Source organism: Lissotriton helveticus, chromosome 11 (assembly GCF_964261635.1).
Source record: "Lissotriton helveticus chromosome 11, aLisHel1.1, whole genome shotgun sequence".
Classification (NCBI taxonomy): Eukaryota; Metazoa; Chordata; class Amphibia; order Caudata; family Salamandridae; genus Lissotriton; species Lissotriton helveticus.
The window spans coordinates 814,882,097-814,904,709 of record NC_136072.1 but is presented as its reverse complement, the minus strand read 5'-3'; the positions used below and the strand labels follow the sequence as shown (position 1 = coordinate 814,904,709).

The 22,613-nt window shown below is 49.9% G+C and overlaps 1 protein-coding gene across 1 annotated transcript in view; it reads left to right on the top strand.

The window, feature by feature from the left end:
* The first annotated feature begins 21,881 nt into the window (after positions 1 to 21,881).
* The window catches only part of LOC144790900 (histone H2A.V-like), a 35,614-nt gene continuing 34,882 nt past the window's right edge, over positions 21,882 to 22,613 (top strand). The window contains exon 1 of the mRNA XM_078665542.1: positions 21,882 to 21,914. Within this exon, the coding sequence (XP_078521668.1) occupies positions 21,882 to 21,914 (33 nt within the window). The remainder of the gene's footprint in view (positions 21,915 to 22,613) is intronic.

Below are 22,613 nucleotides of genomic sequence, written 5' to 3'. Positions count from 1 at the left end.
GCCCGGACGTTCCTGGCTCCAGCTTCGGCTTTCTTCTTTCAAGGTATTGAAAAGATCCGGGCCCGCCTGCTTGTTTGGGAGGAATATTGGTGGTACAGCGAGGATCACTACCTCGGTTGGGCGGGATGCACTGACATACCTGCCCCCACTTAAGGAAATCCTGAACAGTTAGGCTGAGACGGTTTTGGGGACCCGAGGAGGCAACCCGAATTTGAATCAGCAGGAGATCGGACTTTTAAATGCTATGCAAATTGTTAGACCAGGCACCTTGGCGTGAGTTTCCCTTCCACTTTTTGCTGTTGTGCCTCCAATGTTTTGATGGTGTCTGCTACTCGGGGCACTGCGCCACGGCCAACCCGTGCCGCAGTGCAAGTGCTCCCTACTGTAAAGTGTACATATGATTGATGTCCATGATTGGTTCATTGGATTCACTGTTAGTCCCTAGTAAAGTGCACCAGGAGTGCCAGGGCTTGCGAATGCCAATACTGCTAGTGGGCCTGCAGCGCTGGTTGCGCCACCCACAGAAGCAGCCTTAAAATGTGTCTAGGGTCTGCCATTGCAGAACCTGCGTGCAGTCTGGTACTGTCACCCTGGCTGGGCAAGTGCACACACCTGCCAGCCCCTGAACCTTCCCTTAACTTCATATTAGTCACCCCTATAGTAGGCCTGAGGGCAGGGTGCATTGTAGTGTAAGGTAGAACATGCCCTGATGTGTGTGGCATGTTCTAATAGTGAATTACTACCAAATTCGTTTTTCACTATTGTAAGGCTACCTGTTCCCTTCTAGGCCAGATGGGCTGCTGGAATTATTACACTCTATAATCCCAGCAGGCTCAGGGAACATGGTAGAAATTCGTGTTTAGTATGCCTGAACTCAGAATAATAAAATACTTCTTTTAGTAAAGTTTATTTTAATATCCTGTGTTTGCAAATGCTACTTTTAGAAAGTTAGCATTTGCTTGCCTAACCATTTCAGCCCGCCTCTGCTTGGATGTGGATCTGACTGTCTGGTGTGTGTGAGTGACAGGGCTGGGAGTTGACAGGTAGTGATTAGCAGGAGGACCCCTTAATGGGTGGTGGGAGTTTCCCCTGAATGATGCATCAGGCTGTGCCCCTGCCACCACAATACTGGCTCCGCCCTCCTGGGGAGCGACTGATGACTCAGCCTGCACCTGGCCCAGGAAGGACCGAAGCTTGTAAACAAAGTGCTCAGGCCACTCCTGCCCTCTCAATGCCGGCTCCGCCCCCCTGGGGAGCGGCTGATGTGCCTGCCCTCACACTGAATGCAGAAGTCATAAGTACCCACAACAAGTACTCAGAGACTGGAGCAGTTATGCAGAGGCCCCCCTGGCTTGCTAGAACAAAAGAAACTGGGTATAAAAGTAGGAGCCCTGCTCCTTGTAAATTAGATCCTGTTTGTGCTACAAGAGAAACTCTGCCCGAAGAGAAGGACCTGGAAGGACTACAAGGAGGAGTGCTGACTCTGGCCTGTGTCTGGTGCCTTGCTGCCAAAGGAGAGGAGAAGAAAAGACTACAAGAGACTTTTGCTTTATTTTGAACTTTGTGCCAAACTCTGCTAAAAGATCTCCAAGGGCTTGCTGCTGAACTTGCCCCCTGACCAGCGCTCCAGGAACAGTGAGCGCTACCCCCTGACCAAAGCATCTGCTGTGTGTGCTGCTTATCGCTGCAGCGCTGTCTGAGGAAGACGAGAGCATCAAGCCCCCTGCACACCGTGACCGTGGGTGAGCAGATCGCCATAACAACGTGAAGCCCAGCCGCCGCTGGCCTGAACACCGTGACGGCATCTGCACCTGGCCCCACGAGAGCAAAGTAACGGAGGACCCGTCCGGTCCAAGCACCGGAGTCTACTGGGCACAAGCGCCGTAGATTCCCCCGCAAAGACGGACTGCCGCCCTTGTCATCTCCCTCGCTATCAGCGTCTGGCCTGCTGCCCCGCTGAAGGGACATCACCGCGATCGGCACTTTGGCTGGGTACGTCCCGCACTTGGGGACCGTACTGCCACTGCGCCACACCCAGCCGCCGCCGTCAGGACGGACGAGAAGACTGAGTGAAAAGGACCTGTGCCCCCATCGAGCACCGCCGCCCTGGGTGACCCATGACCTGCTGCCTCGAGCCGCAGCTCGCATCGCCCGTCAAGGAAGCATCGCGACGTGGGACAGCTCCCCCTTCAGCCGCCCTCTCCGAGGATCACCACAAGAAGTGAAAGGTACTGTCTTTGCCCCCCTCCGCGGCGCGAGCGTCCTGCAATCTGAGCTCGCACCGCGCGGTCTGATCTCAGGCACCCCGGGAGCCTCGCAGCTGCTGTTTGCTAGGCAGCGCGAGCCGCCCCAGAGTCAGAGGCGCGCTCTGCTCTTGGCCCCCGAGGCCCCGCCTGACGCTTTCCGAGGCCCGCGGCCCCCTCTCCCCGAGTCGAGCCCCGAAGGGTGACTCATTTCAAAAGCGGAGACCGCGGGAAGCGCCTTGAAGCGCTATAAGACACTGGAACCTTTCTAAAGCTGGGCAGAAGGCCCAAAAGACCGCATTTATTCAAGAACTGTGCCTTTTTCATAAAGAGTAACTGGAACCTGCATTTGAAGTAACCAAGACTGTATTTACAAGCCTGCTTGAGATTTATATAAAGAACATATATTTTTACAAATACAGTTTGGTGTCATTGTGTGGTGGGTTGGTGGTGTTGGTGTAATATTGCAAATGTTTAACCCTACATGCCCCAGAGATTAGCCTAAGACTGCTTAAGCCACACTACCTAGAGGGTAAGCAGAGGTTGTCTTGAAGGTAACCCTCAGCCCTGACGAGGAAGAGAGAGGCCCTGCTTGTCGCCAGTGTTGCACGGCGCCAACCAGAGACTCCCCCTTCCTACATTGGACGCAGCGGTGAGGATTCGCGAATTTACATTTGCAGTGTTTTACCTTGGCTACTGACCATTGCATAGTGATTACAGTCCAGTAACTTAGCCACAGACTTTTTGATTTTTTGATTTTGCTAAAGAAGAAGATCCCTAGTGTTGCAAACATGCCTGGCACAAACAGCATTGATGGAGGAGAGTCCATAGCCTCTAGTGCGCAGGGGCTAGAATGGGATGCATCAAAGCTGGATGACTACACAAAGAAGCAGTTGAGTTATTTTTGCAGGAAACTCAAGGTTCCACACGCAGGATGCAGAAACAAACCTGAGTTCTACAAGGCCATGAGAGCCTGGATTGAATCTAGGAAGGCACCTGAGGATCAGAATGCACCTGTGGATCCTGTGGGTCTGGAAAAACCAGACAGCGTTCTTAGCTTTGGCAGAGGCCTGTCGCCAGAGGAGCTGGCAGACAGACAGGCAACCAGGGATCATGAGATCAAGATGGCAGAATTGAATTTGAAGGGCCAAATGGAGCTTGAAAGCAAAAAGATGGCTCTGGAAGAAAGAAAACTCCAGTTTGAGTATGATATGAAAATGAGGGAGATGAGTCTAAAAGAGAAAGCCTTGGATCATCCTCCCTCTGGTGGCAGCACAACGCCGGTGCAGGTAGAGTCAAGAGTGCACATCCCCAAAGATGTAGTTAAAGAGTTCTTTAAGGGGGATGACATAGGACAGTGGTTTAGGGCATATGAGGTAGCCATGCTTTCCCACCGGGTCCCTGAGAAGGATTGGGGAGCGGGGTTATGGGGAAGGTTCCTTAGCGAAGGAAGGGACACCCTGCTAGATTTGCCCACTGAAGACCAGAGATCCTATCCCCATATGAAAGAAGCTTTAATGACCAGGTATGGGCTTACCCCTGAAATGTATAGGCAGAAGTTTAGGGGGTGTAATAAGCGGCCTGGGAATACGTATGTGGAGTTTGTGACTTTTTTTTGCAGAGCACTGGATGGTTGGGTGAAGGGTAACAAAGTGAATGATTTTCAAGGTCTCTTTGATTTAATTGCATGGGAGCACTTGTCTGATCAATGTTTTCCTGAGTTACGCCAGCACCTGATTGATAGCAAGTTGTCCAACCCGAGGAAACTTGCTGAGGAGGCGGACCGCTGGCTCAGCACCAGGGTCCACAAGGGTCCAGTGGGAGACTCCGCCAAGGGTGGGCAGGGTCCCCAGCAGAAGAGTGGGGGGGACAAGGGAAAACAGAAAGGGTTCCAAAAAGGCCCCCAAAGTAATCCCCAAGGGGACCAGCAGAAAGGTTCTCAGCCTCCCCCACCCCCTAAGCAGAATGGGGCCCCGACAGGTCGACCTGTTCCAAAGGGGCCCTTCAATTGTTACAAATGTGGTGACCCGGGGCACATAGCCAGTGACCCCAAGTGTCGCCTGTTTGGAAAACCAGCCCCCACTGGTGCTCCGCCCCGACAAGTGACCAGTGTTCACTTAGGAGAAGAAGTGATGGTCCCGGGGGGTGGAGATCCTGTTCAGATGACCCTAGTCTCACTAGGAGACAGTGAGATGGTCCCTACAAGCTACCTGCCCTCTAACACTAAAAAATATGGGCAGGTGGTTACCATCAATGGTAAGAAAGCTGAGGCTCTTAGAGACACAGGAGCCAGTGTGACTGCAGTGAGGCATCACCTGGTGTCTCAGGAGCAGGTTGTACCCCATGCCTACTGTAGGGTTGTCAACGCTGACAATTCAGAGAGTCAGTGTCCGATGGCTCAAGTTCCCTTCGAGTGGGGGGGGGTCTCTGGTACTCTGCAGGTCTGTGTGAGGAAAGCCATGCCTGTTGACTGTTTGCTAGGGAATGACTTGGAGGACTCCCCTTGGGAAAAGGTGGAGAAAACGACTCACCTGAAGATGGTGGGTCTACCTGACTGGGCGTGCGTGACCACCCGGTCCATGGCAGCCAGTAGGGGTGATCAAGAGGTCCTGGGGCCTGACGGAGAGGCCCAGGAACCGGCCTTAGGGAGAAGGCGCAGGGCGCGCGGGAAACCGGCCCCTGAAGTTCCCACGGTCCAGGAGGAAGCAGACCTTGAGGGGGATGCCCTGGAGCCTACTGGGGAACAGATTGCCGAACTGGGGGACCTGCCTGAGCTGACCCATTGGCAGCAAGAAGGAGGCCCCTCCAGGGAGGAATTCTGCAGGGAGCAGAAAGAATGCCCTTCTCTCGTGGGTATGCGGCAGCAGGCTGCAGACCAGGCCAATGGTGTTCAGGCCAAAACACATTATGTGTACTGGGAGAATGACCTCCTGTACTCAGAGCCTAAGGCTGCTGAACCTGGGTCAGCCCGTGTGCTGGTGGTACCCCAGAAGTTCAGAGCCTTCCTACTGGGACTGGCTCATGATGTGCCTTTAGCAGGACATTTGGGGATGGACAAGACCTATGACAGGCTTGTCACCCACTTCTACTGGCCCCAAATGCACAAGAGCTCAGATGCTCATTGTAGGACCTGTCCAACTTGCCAGGCAAGTGGGAAGAGCGGAGGGAAGAACAAGGCTCCCCTCCAACCCTTCCCTGTGGTCAGTACGCCATTCCAACGAGTGGGTATTGATATTGTTGGGCCTCTGGACCCCAAGACAGCCATGGGCAACAGGTTCATCCTGGTCTTGGTGGATCATGCCACCCGGTACCCTGAAGCCCTCCCTCTGAGGACAGTGACGGCCCCCGTGGTGGGGCGTGCACTAATGGGAATTTTCTCCAGAGTGGGGTTCCCTCTAGAGGTGGTGAGCGACAGGGGGACCAACTTTATATCCAAGTATATGAAGTCCCTTTGGCAAGAGTGTGGTGTAACCTACAAGTTCACCACACCTTACCATCCCCAAGGAAATGGGTTGGTTGAAAGATTCAACCGAACCCTGAAGGGCATGATCATGGGCCTGGAAGGTCCAATGAGGCGTAAGTGGGACGTCCTCTTACCATGCCTGCTCTTTGCATACCGCGAGGTGCCACAGAAGTCTCTAGGGTTCAGCCCCTTTGAGCTGCTGTATGGCCACCCCGTGAGAGGACCACTGAGTTTGGTAAAGGAAGGCTGGGAGCAATCTCCCAGGAAACCTCCCCAGAATGTATATAGCTACATGCTGGCCTTCAGAAACCAAACCAGGCGCTTCAGACAACTTGCTGAGGCAAATCTGGAAGCAAGCCAGGAGGAGATGAAGCGGTGGTACGACCAGAATGCCACTCTGGTAGAGCTTCAGCCTGGACAGGAGGTGTATGTCTTGGCCCCAGTGGAACCCTGTGCACTTCAGGATAAGTGGACAGGCCCATTTGAGGTTGTGGAGCGCAAGAGCTCAGTGACATACTTGGTGGACATGAAGACGCCCAGGAATCCTTTAAGGGTCTTACATGTCAACCGCCTCAAGCCCCACTTGAAAAGGTCCGAAGTGGGCATGCTGTTGGCCACTGATGATGGAATGGAAGAGGAGTCTGAGCCTCTTCCTGACCTCTTAGTGGCCTGTGAGAAAGATGGGTCAGTGGATGGAGTTAACCTCTCACCCACCCTGACCCCTGAGCAACAGGAAGACTGCCGCCAGTTGCTGGGGCAGTTTCCAGACCTGTTCTCCCTGGTTCCTAGTGTCACAGATTGGTGCGTCCATGATGTGGACACAGGAGACAGCTTACCTGTGAAGCATAAGGCTTACAGGGTAACTGACAGGGTCCGGGCCTGCATCAAGGAGGAGGTCTCCAAGATGCTTGCTCTTAGGGTGGTTGAGTCTTCCAGCAGTCCTTGGTCCAGCCCCGTGGTCTTGGTCCCAAAGGCTGCTGCGCCGGGAGCCACACCTGAACTCCGGTTCTGTGTGGACTACAGAGGGCTCAATTCAGTCACCAAGACTGACGCGCACCCTATCCCCAGAGCTGATGAGCTCATTGATCGGCTAGGGGCTGCCCGGTTCCTCAGCACGTTTGATTTAACGTCTGGGTACTGGCAGATCGCCTTGACCGATGGGGCAAAGGAGAGGTCAGCATTCTCCACACCAGATGGGCATTTCCAGTTCCGGGTTATGCCATTTGGGATGAAGAATGCCCCTGCCACCTTTCAGAGGTTGGTCAACCAGGTGTTGGTCGGGCTGGATGAGTTCAGTGCCGCCTACCTGGATGACATCGCAGTGTTCAGTGGCACCTGGCCAGAACACCTGCGGCACCTCTGGGAAGTGTTGATGGCGCTGCGCAAGGCAGGCCTCACAATCAAGGCAAGCAAGTGCCAGATTGGGCAGGGTTCAGTGGTGTACTTGGGACACCAAGTGGGGAGTGGCAAGGTGGCACCCTTGCAACCCAAAATTGAGACCATCCTGGCTTGGGAACCCCCCAAGACCCAGACTGCAGTGAGAGCCTTCCTGGGGCTCACTGGGTATTACAGGAGGTTTGTCAAGGGCTATGGCACTATTGTGACCCCCTTGACAGAACTGACTTCTAAGAAGCAGCCCAGGAATGTGATTTGGACTGGCACCTGTCAGAAGGCTTTTGACACCCTGAAGACTGCCATGTGCACGGCGCCCGTGCTCCTGGCTCCTGATTTCTCCAAGGAATTCATAGTGCAAACAGACGCTTCAGAGCATGGTGTAGGGGCTGTTCTCTCACAGATGACTGAGGAGGGCTGGGACCAACCCGTAGCCTTCATCAGTAGGAGGTTACTTCCACGGGAAAGTAGGTGGAGTGCAATAGAGCGAGAAGCATTTGCTGTGGTCTGGGCGCTGAAGAAGCTAAGACCCTACTTGTTTGGGTCTCACTTCCGGGTTCAGACGGACCACAGGCCCCTCAGATGGTTGATGCAAATGAGGGGTGAGAACCCAAAACTGTTGAGGTGGTCCATCTCCCTACAGGGTATGGACTTCACGGTGGAACACCGCCCTGGCACAGATCACGCCAACGCTGATGGTCTGTCCAGATTTTTCCGCCTTAGTGATGAGGAACTCCCTGGGGAAGGGTAGTTCTCCCCACATTTCAGCTGGAGGGGACACGTGTTAGACCAGGCACCTTGGCGTGAGTTTCCCTTCCACTTTTTGCTGTTGTGCCTCCAATGTTTTGATGGTGTCTGCTACTCGGGGCACTGCGCCACGGCCAACCCGTGCCGCAGTGCAAGTGCTCCCTACTGTAAAGTGTACATATGATTGATGTCCATGATTGGTTCATTGGATTCACTGTTAGTCCCTAGTAAAGTGCACCAGGAGTGCCAGGGCTTGCGAATGCCAATACTGCTAGTGGGCCTGCAGCGCTGGTTGCGCCACCCACAGAAGCAGCCTTAAAATGTGTCTAGGGTCTGCCATTGCAGAACCTGCGTGCAGTCTGGTACTGTCACCCTGGCTGGGCAAGTGCACACACCTGCCAGCCCCTGAACCTTCCCTTAACTTCATATTAGTCACCCCTATAGTAGGCCTGAGGGCAGGGTGCATTGTAGTGTAAGGTAGAACATGCCCTGATGTGTGTGGCATGTTCTAATAGTGAATTACTACCAAATTCGTTTTTCACTATTGTAAGGCTACCTGTTCCCTTCTAGGCCAGATGGGCTGCTGGAATTATTACACTCTATAATCCCAGCAGGCTCAGGGAACATGGTAGAAATTCGTGTTTAGTATGCCTGAACTCAGAATAATAAAATACTTCTTTTAGTAAAGTTTATTTTAATATCCTGTGTTTGCAAATGCTACTTTTAGAAAGTTAGCATTTGCTTGCCTAACCATTTCAGCCCGCCTCTGCTTGGATGTGGATCTGACTGTCTGGTGTGTGTGAGTGACAGGGCTGGGAGTTGACAGGTAGTGATTAGCAGGAGGACCCCTTAATGGGTGGTGGGAGTTTCCCCTGAATGATGCATCAGGCTGTGCCCCTGCCACCACAATACTGGCTCCGCCCTCCTGGGGAGCGACTGATGACTCAGCCTGCACCTGGCCCAGGAAGGACCGAAGCTTGTAAACAAAGTGCTCAGGCCACTCCTGCCCTCTCAATGCCGGCTCCGCCCCCCTGGGGAGCGGCTGATGTGCCTGCCCTCACACTGAATGCAGAAGTCATAAGTACCCACAACAAGTACTCAGAGACTGGAGCAGTTATGCAGAGGCCCCCCTGGCTTGCTAGAACAAAAGAAACTGGGTATAAAAGTAGGAGCCCTGCTCCTTGTAAATTAGATCCTGTTTGTGCTACAAGAGAAACTCTGCCCGAAGAGAAGGACCTGGAAGGACTACAAGGAGGAGTGCTGACTCTGGCCTGTGTCTGGTGCCTTGCTGCCAAAGGAGAGGAGAAGAAAAGACTACAAGAGACTTTTGCTTTATTTTGAACTTTGTGCCAAACTCTGCTAAAAGATCTCCAAGGGCTTGCTGCTGAACTTGCCCCCTGACCAGCGCTCCAGGAACAGTGAGCGCTACCCCCTGACCAAAGCATCTGCTGTGTGTGCTGCTTATCGCTGCAGCGCTGTCTGAGGAAGACGAGAGCATCAAGCCCCCTGCACACCGTGACCGTGGGTGAGCAGATCGCCATAACAACGTGAAGCCCAGCCGCCGCTGGCCTGAACACCGTGACGGCATCTGCACCTGGCCCCACGAGAGCAAAGTAACGGAGGACCCGTCCGGTCCAAGCACCGGAGTCTACTGGGCACAAGCGCCGTAGATTCCCCCGCAAAGACGGACTGCCGCCCTTGTCATCTCCCTCGCTATCAGCGTCTGGCCTGCTGCCCCGCTGAAGGGACATCACCGCGATCGGCACTTTGGCTGGGTACGTCCCGCACTTGGGGACCGTACTGCCACTGCGCCACACCCAGCCGCCGCCGTCAGGACGGACGAGAAGACTGAGTGAAAAGGACCTGTGCCCCCATCGAGCACCGCCGCCCTGGGTGACCCATGACCTGCTGCCTCGAGCCGCAGCTCGCATCGCCCGTCAAGGAAGCATCGCGACGTGGGACAGCTCCCCCTTCAGCCGCCCTCTCCGAGGATCACCACAAGAAGTGAAAGGTACTGTCTTTGCCCCCCTCCGCGGCGCGAGCGTCCTGCAATCTGAGCTCGCACCGCGCGGTCTGATCTCAGGCACCCCGGGAGCCTCGCAGCTGCTGTTTGCTAGGCAGCGCGAGCCGCCCCAGAGTCAGAGGCGCGCTCTGCTCTTGGCCCCCGAGGCCCCGCCTGACGCTTTCCGAGGCCCGCGGCCCCCTCTCCCCGAGTCGAGCCCCGAAGGGTGACTCATTTCAAAAGCGGAGACCGCGGGAAGCGCCTTGAAGCGCTATAAGACACTGGAACCTTTCTAAAGCTGGGCAGAAGGCCCAAAAGACCGCATTTATTCAAGAACTGTGCCTTTTTCATAAAGAGTAACTGGAACCTGCATTTGAAGTAACCAAGACTGTATTTACAAGCCTGCTTGAGATTTATATAAAGAACATATATTTTTACAAATACAGTTTGGTGTCATTGTGTGGTGGGTTGGTGGTGTTGGTGTAATATTGCAAATGTTTAACCCTACATGCCCCAGAGATTAGCCTAAGACTGCTTAAGCCACACTACCTAGAGGGTAAGCAGAGGTTGTCTTGAAGGTAACCCTCAGCCCTGACGAGGAAGAGAGAGGCCCTGCTTGTCGCCAGTGTTGCACGGCGCCAACCAGAGACTCCCCCTTCCTACACAAATCATCCTGCATTCCGCCTAAAACTCTGACACTGTGCAAAGTACACTCCATGCATCACCTACCTGGAAGTGACCAAATGCATCCTGGGTATCGCAGTCCACAGGCATGTCGTGAACTGTGAATGGTGGGCTCAAACATCAAAGGGGTGGAGCGGACATTCACCAATTGTAGTGTGGCATGATGGTATTTAAACAGCATAGCGCTAAGCTTCCTGAAACATCTAAAGGCACTGACGAAGGCCAGAACAGGCCGAAATGCATTTGCCGAGAAATGATAAGAAAATAAAGGATGTTTCTTCTACTCCCCTACGTGGCCTCTGCTCTTTCTATCAGGAGGAGTGTTGTGGAAATATTGTGCGCGCCGGCCAGAAGCGTGCTACAGAGGCCCCCGTTTCCTAAAGCAGGCCCGGACGTTCCTGGCTCCAGCTTCGGCTTTCTTCTTTCAAGGTATTGAAAAGATCCGGGCCCGCCTGCTTGTTTGGGAGGAATATTGGTGGTACAGCGAGGATCACTACCTCGGTTGGGCGGGATGCACTGACATACCTGCCCCCACTTAAGGAAATCCTGAACAGTTAGGCTGAGACGGTTTTGGGGACCCGAGGAGGCAACCCGAATTTGAATCAGCAGGAGATCGGACTTTTAAATGCTATGCAAATCATCCTGCATTCCGCCTAAAACTCTGACACTGTGCAAAGTACACTCCATGCATCACCTACCTGGAAGTGACCAAATGCATCCTGGGTATCGCAGTCCACAGGCATGTCGTGAACTGTGAATGGTGGGCTCAAACATCAAAGGGGTGGAGCGGACATTCACCAATTGTAGTGTGGCATGATGGTATTTAAACAGCATAGCGCTAAGCTTCCTGAAACATCTAAAGGCACTGACGAAGGCCAGAACAGGCCGAAATGCATTTGCCGAGAAATGATATGAAAATAAAGGATGTTTCTTCTACTCCCCTACGTGGCCTCTGCTCTTTCTATCAGGAGGAGTGTTGTGGAAATATTGTGCGCGCCGGCCAGAAGCGTGCTACAGAGGCCCCCGTTTCCTAAAGCAGGCCCGGACGTTCCTGGCTCCAGCTTCGGCTTTCTTCTTTCAAGGTATTGAAAAGATCCGGGCCCGCCTGCTTGTTTGGGAGGAATATTGGTGGTACAGCGAGGATCACTACCTCGGTTGGGCGGGATGCACTGACATACCTGCCCCCACTTAAGGAAATCCTGAACAGTTAGGCTGAGACGGTTTTGGGGACCCGAGGAGGCAACCCGAATTTGAATCAGCAGGAGATCGGACTTTTAAATGCTATGCAAATCATCCTGCATTCCGCCTAAAACTCTGACACTGTGCAAAGTACACTCCATGCATCACCTACCTGGAAGTGACCAAATGCATCCTGGGTATCGCAGTCCACAGGCATGTCGTGAACTGTGAATGGTGGGCTCAAACATCAAAGGGGTGGAGCGGACATTCACCAATTGTAGTGTGGCATGATGGTATTTAAACAGCATAGCGCTAAGCTTCCTGAAACATCTAAAGGCACTGACGAAGGCCAGAACAGGCCGAAATGCATTTGCCGAGAAATGATATGAAAATAAAGGATGTTTCTTCTACTCCCCTACGTGGCCTCTGCTCTTTCTATCAGGAGGAGTGTTGTGGAAATATTGTGCGCGCCGGCCAGAAGCGTGCTACAGAGGCCCCCGTTTCCTAAAGCAGGCCCGGACGTTCCTGGCTCCAGCTTCGGCTTTCTTCTTTCAAGGTATTGAAAAGATCCGGGCCCGCCTGCTTGTTTGGGAGGAATATTGGTGGTACAGCGAGGATCACTACCTCGGTTGGGCGGGATGCACTGACATACCTGCCCCCACTTAAGGAAATCCTGAACAGTTAGGCTGAGACGGTTTTGGGGACCCGAGGAGGCAACCCGAATTTGAATCAGCAGGAGATCGGACTTTTAAATGCTATGCAAATCATCCTGCATTCCGCCTAAAACTCTGACACTGTGCAAAGTACACTCCATGCATCACCTACCTGGAAGTGACCAAATGCATCCTGGGTATCGCAGTCCACAGGCATGTCGTGAACTGTGAATGGTGGGCTCAAACATCAAAGGGGTGGAGCGGACATTCACCAATTGTAGTGTGGCATGATGGTATTTAAACAGCATAGCGCTAAGCTTCCTGAAACATCTAAAGGCACTGACGAAGGCCAGAACAGGCCGAAATGCATTTGCCGAGAAATGATATGAAAATAAAGGATGTTTCTTCTACTCCCCTACGTGGCCTCTGCTCTTTCTATCAGGAGGAGTGTTGTGGAAATATTGTGCGCGCCGGCCAGAAGCGTGCTACAGAGGCCCCCGTTTCCTAAAGCAGGCCCGGACGTTCCTGGCTCCAGCTTCGGCTTTCTTCTTTCAAGGTATTGAAAAGATCCGGGCCCGCCTGCTTGTTTGGGAGGAATATTGGTGGTACAGCGAGGATCACTACCTCGGTTGGGCGGGATGCACTGACATACCTGCCCCCACTTAAGGAAATCCTGAACAGTTAGGCTGAGACGGTTTTGGGGACCCGAGGAGGCAACCCGAATTTGAATCAGCAGGAGATCGGACTTTTAAATGCTATGCAAATCATCCTGCATTCCGCCTAAAACTCTGACACTGTGCAAAGTACACTCCATGCATCACCTACCTGGAAGTGACCAAATGCATCCTGGGTATCGCAGTCCACAGGCATGTCGTGAACTGTGAATGGTGGGCTCAAACATCAAAGGGGTGGAGCGGACATTCACCAATTGTAGTGTGGCATGATGGTATTTAAACAGCATAGCGCTAAGCTTCCTGAAACATCTAAAGGCACTGACGAAGGCCAGAACAGGCCGAAATGCATTTGCCGAGAAATGATATGAAAATAAAGGATGTTTCTTCTACTCCCCTACGGGGCCTCTGCTCTTTCTATCAGGAGGAGTGTTGTGGAAATATTGTGCGCGCCGGCCAGAAGCGTGCTACAGAGGCCCCCGTTTCCTAAAGCAGGCCCGGACGTTCCTGGCTCCAGCTTCGGCTTTCTTCTTTCAAGGTATTGAAAAGATCCGGGCCCGCCTGCTTGTTTGGGAGGAATATTGGTGGTACAGCGAGGATCACTACCTCGGTTGGGCGGGATGCACTGACATACCTGCCCCCACTTAAGGAAATCCTGAACAGTTAGGCTGAGACGGTTTTGGGGACCCGAGGAGGCAACCCGAATTTGAATCAGCAGGAGATCGGACTTTTAAATGCTATGCAAATCATCCTGCATTCCGCCTAAAACTCTGACACTGTGCAAAGTACACTCCATGCATCACCTACCTGGAAGTGACCAAATGCATCCTGGGTATCGCAGTCCACAGGCATGTCGTGAACTGTGAATGGTGGGCTCAAACATCAAAGGGGTGGAGCGGACATTCACCAATTGTAGTGTGGCATGATGGTATTTAAACAGCATAGCGCTAAGCTTCCTGAAACATCTAAAGGCACTGACGAAGGCCAGAACAGGCCGAAATGCATTTGCCGAGAAATGATATGAAAATAAAGGATGTTTCTTCTACTCCCCTACGTGGCCTCTGCTCTTTCTATCAGGAGGAGTGTTGTGGAAATATTGTGCGCGCCGGCCAGAAGCGTGCTACAGAGGCCCCCGTTTCCTAAAGCAGGCCCGGACGTTCCTGGCTCCAGCTTCGGCTTTCTTCTTTCAAGGTATTGAAAAGATCCGGGCCCGCCTGCTTGTTTGGGAGGAATATTGGTGGTACAGCGAGGATCACTACCTCGGTTGGGCGGGATGCACTGACATACCTGCCCCCACTTAAGGAAATCCTGAACAGTTAGGCTGAGACGGTTTTGGGGACCCGAGGAGGCAACCCGAATTTGAATCAGCAGGAGATCGGACTTTTAAATGCTATGCAAATCATCCTGCATTCCGCCTAAAACTCTGACACTGTGCAAAGTACACTCCATGCATCACCTACCTGGAAGTGACCAAATGCATCCTGGGTATCGCAGTCCACAGGCATGTCGTGAACTGTGAATGGTGGGCTCAAACATCAAAGGGGTGGAGCGGACATTCACCAATTGTAGTGTGGCATGATGGTATTTAAACAGCATAGCGCTAAGCTTCCTGAAACATCTAAAGGCACTGACGAAGGCCAGAACAGGCCGAAATGCATTTGCCGAGAAATGATATGAAAATAAAGGATGTTTCTTCTACTCCCCTACGGGGCCTCTGCTCTTTCTATCAGGAGGAGTGTTGTGGAAATATATATATATATATATATATAAATCCAACACCAGTCCGACTTTTACCTTTAAAAAACGGGTCAGACATATGCTGGAGATGCTCTGCAGTAAGTTTTAATGCCACCATTTGCACTTTAAAAACAACGCATTGTCCTCATTTAACAGCTCCTGGAAGACGTATTTCGGCGGGTGCCTTTATCAATTCCGGGTATCAGCTGGATAGTCCAAAAGTGAATATTTTGGCGGGGTGGTGTTTAAATGTCTGTAGGGAGGGATCTCATTGGCTGACAGATGTGGCTATCGAGCGAGGACAGTGAAAGTTCCGAAAAGTAAGTACTTTTCCTCTCCCAATATGTCAACCAAGGTTCCTCCAATGAGCCCAGTGCGACGATCTCGCCAGAAGGAACAAAGCCGGTCCAAAATTGCGAGCGCGGTATATTAACCTGCCCGTGCATACAATTGTGCCCTCACATCGTCAACCTTTGTCCTGTTCGTTCCTTCACATCGGCGTGGACGATGGCGGACTTCGTCACTGCTGAGCACCTCTATCCTTCGTCCTTTACCCTTTTCCCTTGTTTCCCCCTTGATGTTCCTCAATGTTTCTTCCCTTTTCTGCATTGCCTTCTCTCCTTACCCTTGATTCCCTCCCTTGGTGTTGTGACCACGTCCCCCCTACGACCCCACTTAAGGGAACTCTGCCTGAGGATATCTACTATGTGTGTATATATTTGTATATAGGGATAACTCTAATCACTAGTATATGCAGTAGACCTTTCTACCATCTACCGTTCCTATGTGACTCTTAGAGTATATCCAGTAATATCCCTTCCCTATGTATATAGAGATAACTCTAATCACTAGTATATGCAGTAGACCATTGTACTCTCTACCATTCCTATGTGACTCATAGAGTATATCCAGTCATATCCCTTCCCTATGTATATAGAGAACTCTAATCACTAGTATATGCAGTAGACCGTTGTGCTCTCTTCCATTTCTATGTGACTCTTAGAGTATATCCATTCGTATCCCTTCCCTATGTATATAGAGATAACTCTAATCACTAGTATATGCAGTAGACCCTTTATACTATCTACCATTCCTACGTGACTCTTAGAGTATATCCATTCGTATCCCTTCCCTATGTATATAGAGATAACTCTAATCACTAGTTTATGCAGTAGACTTTTGTACCATCTACCGTTCCTATGTGACTCTTAGAGTATATCCAGTCATATCCCTTCCCTATGTATATAGAGATAATTCTAATCACTAGTATATGCAGTAGACCTTTATACTATCTACCATTCCTGTGTGACTCTTAGAGTTTATCCACGTGTATCTCCTCCTTGTGTGACTTTACATCTTGTACATTTGCAATTTTTTTCCGTAACGCATGTAATCCTAAATCCTTATGTTTTTCAACTGATCCTCATGTAAAGCGCTCTGACACCTTCGAGTAAAGTTCGCACTATAGAAAAGCGCATAAATAAATAAATATCAGCAGACCAGCTGCTGCTCTTTACCCAGTGCCTACACCACCATCAACGAACAAACACAATTTCTCCACACTTCCACATCCAAGACGGGCGAACAGAGAAACCACGAACCACTGGAAATCTTTGGCATATGGATCTTTTTATTTGCTCCTCAGAACGTCACATTTTGGTCAACACTTGCCCTTGATCTCGTTACATATATATATATTTGAGGAGGCCTGCCTGCAGATTTTTTGACAAGAGTTTAGGAAACAGCCAGGGTTTGCAGGAGTATTAACTCTTGCACATCGAGAGCAGAAAACCAACATCTTGAAACCGAACAGGTACAAACATTTTTTTGAAAGAAAGAAACGCACAAGGTTAATGTGTTTGGGAAATGATCTGAACTTAACTTTGCCCTCTAGCCATACACAGAAGTTATTTTACACAAGGCATCTGATGGTATTGGTTTCGTCAGTATATTAAATTATGTAAAGAAGTACTCTGGACTTGGGGGAAGAATGCAGTGATTTCGAGTCACAGGTGCAATGCATTATGGACATTGGAGTCCTGAGAAATTCGAAAATGAGGACATGGTCTTTTCTGACTCAAAAACTATGTGTAAGAGTGCAATAGCAGGACACTATTAAGAGTATGGATTGTTATTTTTGGCAAGTCATGTCCTAGAAAAGAAGAGAGACACTGGGCACATTTTGAATGCTAGTGTAATTCACAAAATGAAATAAGCACCCGCACGTTTGTCCTTCCTCCCTGTCTGACTTTTCTAAGTATTTAAGTTCCCCAAGAACCTGGCCCTCGAGTTTGCATATGATTAAGGACCGTTGGGACTGAAAAGCGTTATCCAGGCTATGATGCTGTTGGTGTACCTGCATGAATAAGGAGGTTTGAAACTAATCTCGTGTGGAGGGCTTGACTCTCATGCTGGCAAAGTGCATGAGTTTTCGCTGGAATATATATATATATATATATATATATATATATATATATATATATATATATATATATATATATATATATATATATATAATATATATATATATGTGTGAAAAAAACACTTCATTCAAGAAGAATAGCGCGGAGGCCAGAGGGGGGTCCTTTGCAAGCGCTTTATTTCACAGGTTTAGCAGGTTTAGCAGTCGGTACGGCAAATGCATTTCGGCTTTCACAGAAGCCTTCCTCAGTACCCATGCACCGAAAACGAGTCACGCAGTGTTCCATCAGGGCTGCTTTGCTAAGTGCTGCAGACGACATCAGACTCCTCCCCTTATAGCGTGGGCTCACCTGTGGGAGATCTCATGAGTAAGAGAACTCCAACTCCCAGCATGCAGTGTGTCCATGATGCCGGGCCGGTGGTATGGGGGGCGGGAAGAATTAGGAAAAATCCCTTTCAATGTCTTTTGCAGTCCTGTATGGTGTGACCCCCATGGCAACCCCTTATATATTGCAAAGCGATCCTTCGCTTTTGAATGAAGAACACTCAGACACCCAAGTATGCCACAGAAATACGATTTAATGGAGGAGCCATTAAATCGTATTTCTGTTGCACACTTGGGTGTCTGAGTGTTCTTCAATCAAAAGTGAATGATCACTTTGCAATATTTGGGAGACCTTCTCAGACCGCCGCGTGTTAGCCTGGTTGAAACTGGGACTTTAGGTTTCATATATCGCCAGTAGGTAGTTATAGTTAGTACATAGTTTCCATAGGAAAAGCTTTTTTTGTCTGGCCTATATCTTTGGTGCCGGTTGATGATTCTTCACAAACTTTTCCCAAAAGAGTGCCCAGGTGATTCGTATTGCGCGTGGAAAGTTTCCGGGTGATCCATCAAGCGGGAGTTGAGAAAAAGGGGGGGCAAATAAAGTATGTTTTCCATGTTAACTGCGATAGTCGCCATGGTGGAGCACTTGCGTATGGTGTTGGATAACGGTCAGACGGCGGCGCTTGTACTTTTAGATCTCAGCGCCGCCTTTGACACCGTCTCTCACCGCATTTTGCTACACCGCCTAGAGGAGATTGGCATTGGTGGGCTTGCTCTGCAGTGGTTCCGCTCCTTTCTCGACAATCGCTCTTTTTGCGTAGCCATCCCTCCTCATCAGTCCAAATTCCATCCTCTGGCCATGGGGGTTCCGCAGGGATCCTCGCTGAGTCCCACGTTATTTAATCTATACGTGAGACCGCTGGCTGAGGTCGTTAAGCAGTGGGGCATGACTATGGTCTCATATGCCGACGATACTCAGCTAGCGGTTACTATCAGCGGGGATGCGGAACGGGATGCCCCTAGGTTTCAGAGTGGACTGAGGGCAGTGGCCAGTTGGATGACGGCCAGCTGTCTCCAACTCAATGCAAAGAAAACTGAAATCATGATTGTCGGTAAGAGAGCGGAGCTTTGGGGGGACAGGTGGTGGCCTCCTGAATTGGGGCCACTTCCAACTCCGGTCGCAGAAGTGAGAAATCTGGGAGTTTGGCTGGACCCCTCCGTTAATTTTGCTGGCCACACAAAGTTAACTGCGGCCTGCTGTTTTGGTGTCCTTCGGGGACTAAGACCTGTCCTCAAATTTTTTGATGCCCCGACCAGGCAGCTGGTGATTCAGGCGACGGTGTTGTCCCGGCTTGACTATGCCTGTTCCCTCCTGGTCGGGGCCAATCAGGCTGATATCGCCCGCCTGCAGCGCGTCCAAAATGCTGCAGCCAGAGCGATAGTTGGCTTGCCCAGGTTTTGCCCCATCTCTAACACTCTACGCTCCTTGCACTGGCTGCCGGTCAAGATGAAAATTCACTTTAAGGTGTTATGTCTGGCCTTTAAAATCTTGAAAGGCTCTGCCCCCAAGATTCTCACCAACCTTTTGTTTTCCTATGTCCCGTCACGTTCTCTCAGATCCGCCGGCCAGGCTCTCGCCGTGGTTCCCCGGTTCAAACTTTGCCGGGCCGGGGGTCGTTCTTTTCGAGTGAGGGCTGCGGCCATCTGGAACTCCTTACCGGTTGAGGTCCGCCTGCTGGAGGACCTTATGTTGTTTCGTAAAGCCATAAAAACTCTTCTGTTTTAAATTTTCTCCCTCCAGTTATCCCCCTGCGGTTTTGCTTTTAGTGTTGCTGTGCTCTACCTTGTTCTGCGCCGGGACGCTCCTTTGCTGGAGCAGCTGCGCGCATTACAAATGTCCTTAGCATAACATAGTATTTTAGCCACGACTACAGCCCGAACCGTTGGACGGAATAACACCAAATTTAGCAGAAAGGTAGCTCTTGGTCCAGAAGGATCCCTGTTTGTTATTTGGTGTATATCCATTCAGTATTGTTTGAGATATTAAAGGGAATGTAAATGTGTTTATATAGGGGTGCGGATCCTCCGAGGATCCAACAATCCCTGTGCTGAAATGTGATTGGCGGCCAACACTTCAAGCAGGAAGTGTTGGCAGCCATCTTGGTACTCGGCTTCAGCCGAGTTCCTCCAACTAAGCCTGGGGGGTTTCCTGAGGAGTCCCTGCCTGGGACAAAAAGCATTTTTTTGCCCGACGGAGGTAGCAGCGCTCAATCCACGGCTCCCACTGAAGAAAAAAAAAAAGCATGGGCTCCTGTGCTTCTGTAATCTTTAGCCGCCAGGTAGGCCAGATCCCAGTTACATGTAGAATCATAAAAAGGAGTGGGGCGCACGGGCCCCCCTCCTAGGGCTTATGAAAGAACCGGGAACCGCCAGCTCCCCGGGCCACTGTCTTTCGACACTGCTGATTGGTGCATCATTACTACCGATGCCAGTAATCAAGTGCTAGGGGCTGTGTTTAAGCAAAATATGAGTAATGGTACTGAGGAGATTGTGGTGTGTGCGTCAAGAGCCTTGTTGAATGCAGAACTCACAATTCCACGATTGAGAAGGATGCCCTTGGTATATAGTGGGGAGTTTAATACTTTAGGAATTTTGTGTGGGAAATTAATTTGTGTTACGTACAGGCCATAAACCATTGGTAGATTTATTCCTAACTAGTTGTGTGGGTAGAATGATGCCTTGTATTCCCAAGTGTCAATACCGATTACAGGAAATCCGGTACATGTTGCAGTATGTTGTGGGAGTACGCAATTTTGCTGCGGATTGCTTATTGAGATTGCCTTTGGTAGACCAATGTGATGAGGAAGATCACAGGGTGGAAGAGGTAGAGTTTGTGTGTTCTATTGATACTATGCTGAGTAGCACAGTGCATAGTATAGTATAGTATAGTATAGTATAGTATTTGTTTATTGTTTCAATTAATTAAAATTGTTAACAAAAGAAAAAAGGCTGGTTGGAGAACACTCCATCCAGACACTTTTTGAGCATAGATAAAACATGATCATTTCATTTAACGGAACTGTTAGTAATATATAAGACATAATCATTTATTTAAAACATCTGGTAGTTACTAATTTAAGGAAAAAAGAAAAAAAGGGAACCACAAGTTTAAAACTACAGTTTGTCTCTAGTCTTTGACTGAGTCATTATGCAATAGTTCTTTCACCTTGTGGGCAAATTTCGCTAATCTTGCTAGTTCCATTGGGATCTCCAGCTTAAAGAGAAGTTTCATGGCATCTACACAGGTGTGTATCCCATATTTTAAAAACAAGGGTTTCAGTAAAGTGTGACGTGCATAATTCGAACGGCGACATATACAGACCATGTGGGCCATGGATTCCTCATACTGGTGACACAATCTGCAAGTAGTGACAACCTCTAATGTTTTCCAACGGCTGTTGATGTCTTTTATCGGTAGTACCATCAATCTCACTGACAGAATTTGCTTTAAAATTGAGTTATTCAGGGCAGAGTCAAGGTATGGCTGGCTCAGTTTATCGTGGAAGGAACTGGCTAATAGCCTGATGTTGCTGCTGGAGGACTCCAGTTCCTTCAGGTCCTCTTCCTTGGATAGCAATCTAACTTGTTTCTTTAGAATGTTTTTTAAGGTTCCAGGTTGATAAATAATATCCTGCCAGTTGGACAAGTCTAGGTGCAATTCAGTGCAAGCAGTTAGAAGGCCGTTGGCCCACGAGTTGTTACTTTTCACAAAGATTTCCTTCAAGATTGCCTTCATTGTGTTTGGGGGGGCAGCACAAACCCCTCGGTAGTACCGCACAAACGATGCCCAATGTTCATAGCGCTGTTTGTTTAGCCCAAATTCAAGGCGTACCAAGGTGTTCAGGGCATGGGCAGGTATATGGAAGATCTGTTTAAATGCCCGGCAATTGGCGCGTTCCATGATGTTGATTGATGCCGCGGGAAATGCTAGTTGGCCGTATGTAATCGAGGGGAGTAACTTGACTCTTATAACTTTTCTAATGGGTCCCGTTGTCGAACTGCTTAGTTTGGAATTCAGTTTGCAGAGGGCATATGTCACTGATTTGGCTTTTGCTGCAATGGATGCAGTGTGTGCTACAGACTTCCCACTGCTCATGATCCAAACCCCTAAGTAATTGTATTTAGTTGTTGTTTCTATTTTCAGATTACCCATTCTCCACAGTTTTTTTTGTTTATTTGTATACTTCCCAAAGATTACAACCTTTGTTTTCCCTACATTTGCTCTTAGGTCATTTTCATTGTTATAGATGTTTAATGCATCCAGTATTCGTTGCATGCCTGTTTTGGTATGGTTCATAAGCACCATGTCGTCGGCATACTGCAGTAAAAACAGTCTGGTAGACCCAATTTTCGGAGATAACAAATTGGCTTTGGAAATTGTTTTGCCGAGGTCTGCAGTATAGAGGATAAAAAACAAGGGTGCCAGTACGCACCCTTGTTTTAGACCACGGTCTGTATAGATTTTTTTGGTCACCGAGTTCGTAGTTACTTTCACTCGTACCCAAGTTCCGGTGTAGAGAGCAGTGATTGCTTTCAACAGGGTAATCGGAATCCCCCAATCTTGTAATTTCCTCCTAAGCAAATTCCTGTTGACGCCATCGAATGCTGCAGAATAATCCACAAAGCATGGCACAGTGTAGTAGGATGAGTGGAGAGAAGCGGCATGAAGTCATGAAATATTTAACTGGACAATGGCATCCGTCTAAGGACATGCATGCTAGTGTAATTCCCTTTTGGAGAGTTTTAGGAGAGTTATCCATTATGAATGGATTGTTGCACAGATGTGAATTTCTTGTGGTTCCTTTTAGTCTGCAGAATAAGGTGTTAAGCCTCACCCATGAAGGTCATGTTGGCATATATGCCATGAAGCAGAGATTAAGGGTGGATTTTTGGTGGCCACAGGTGGGAAAGACGTTGAACAGTCTGTGAGAGAACGTTACACGTGCATTTTGAGTGTCAAAATGCAGATAACTGTTCCTGGTCCTGTTACGTCTGTTGAATGTCCTAATTTACCATGGAGCAAATTGTATTTGACA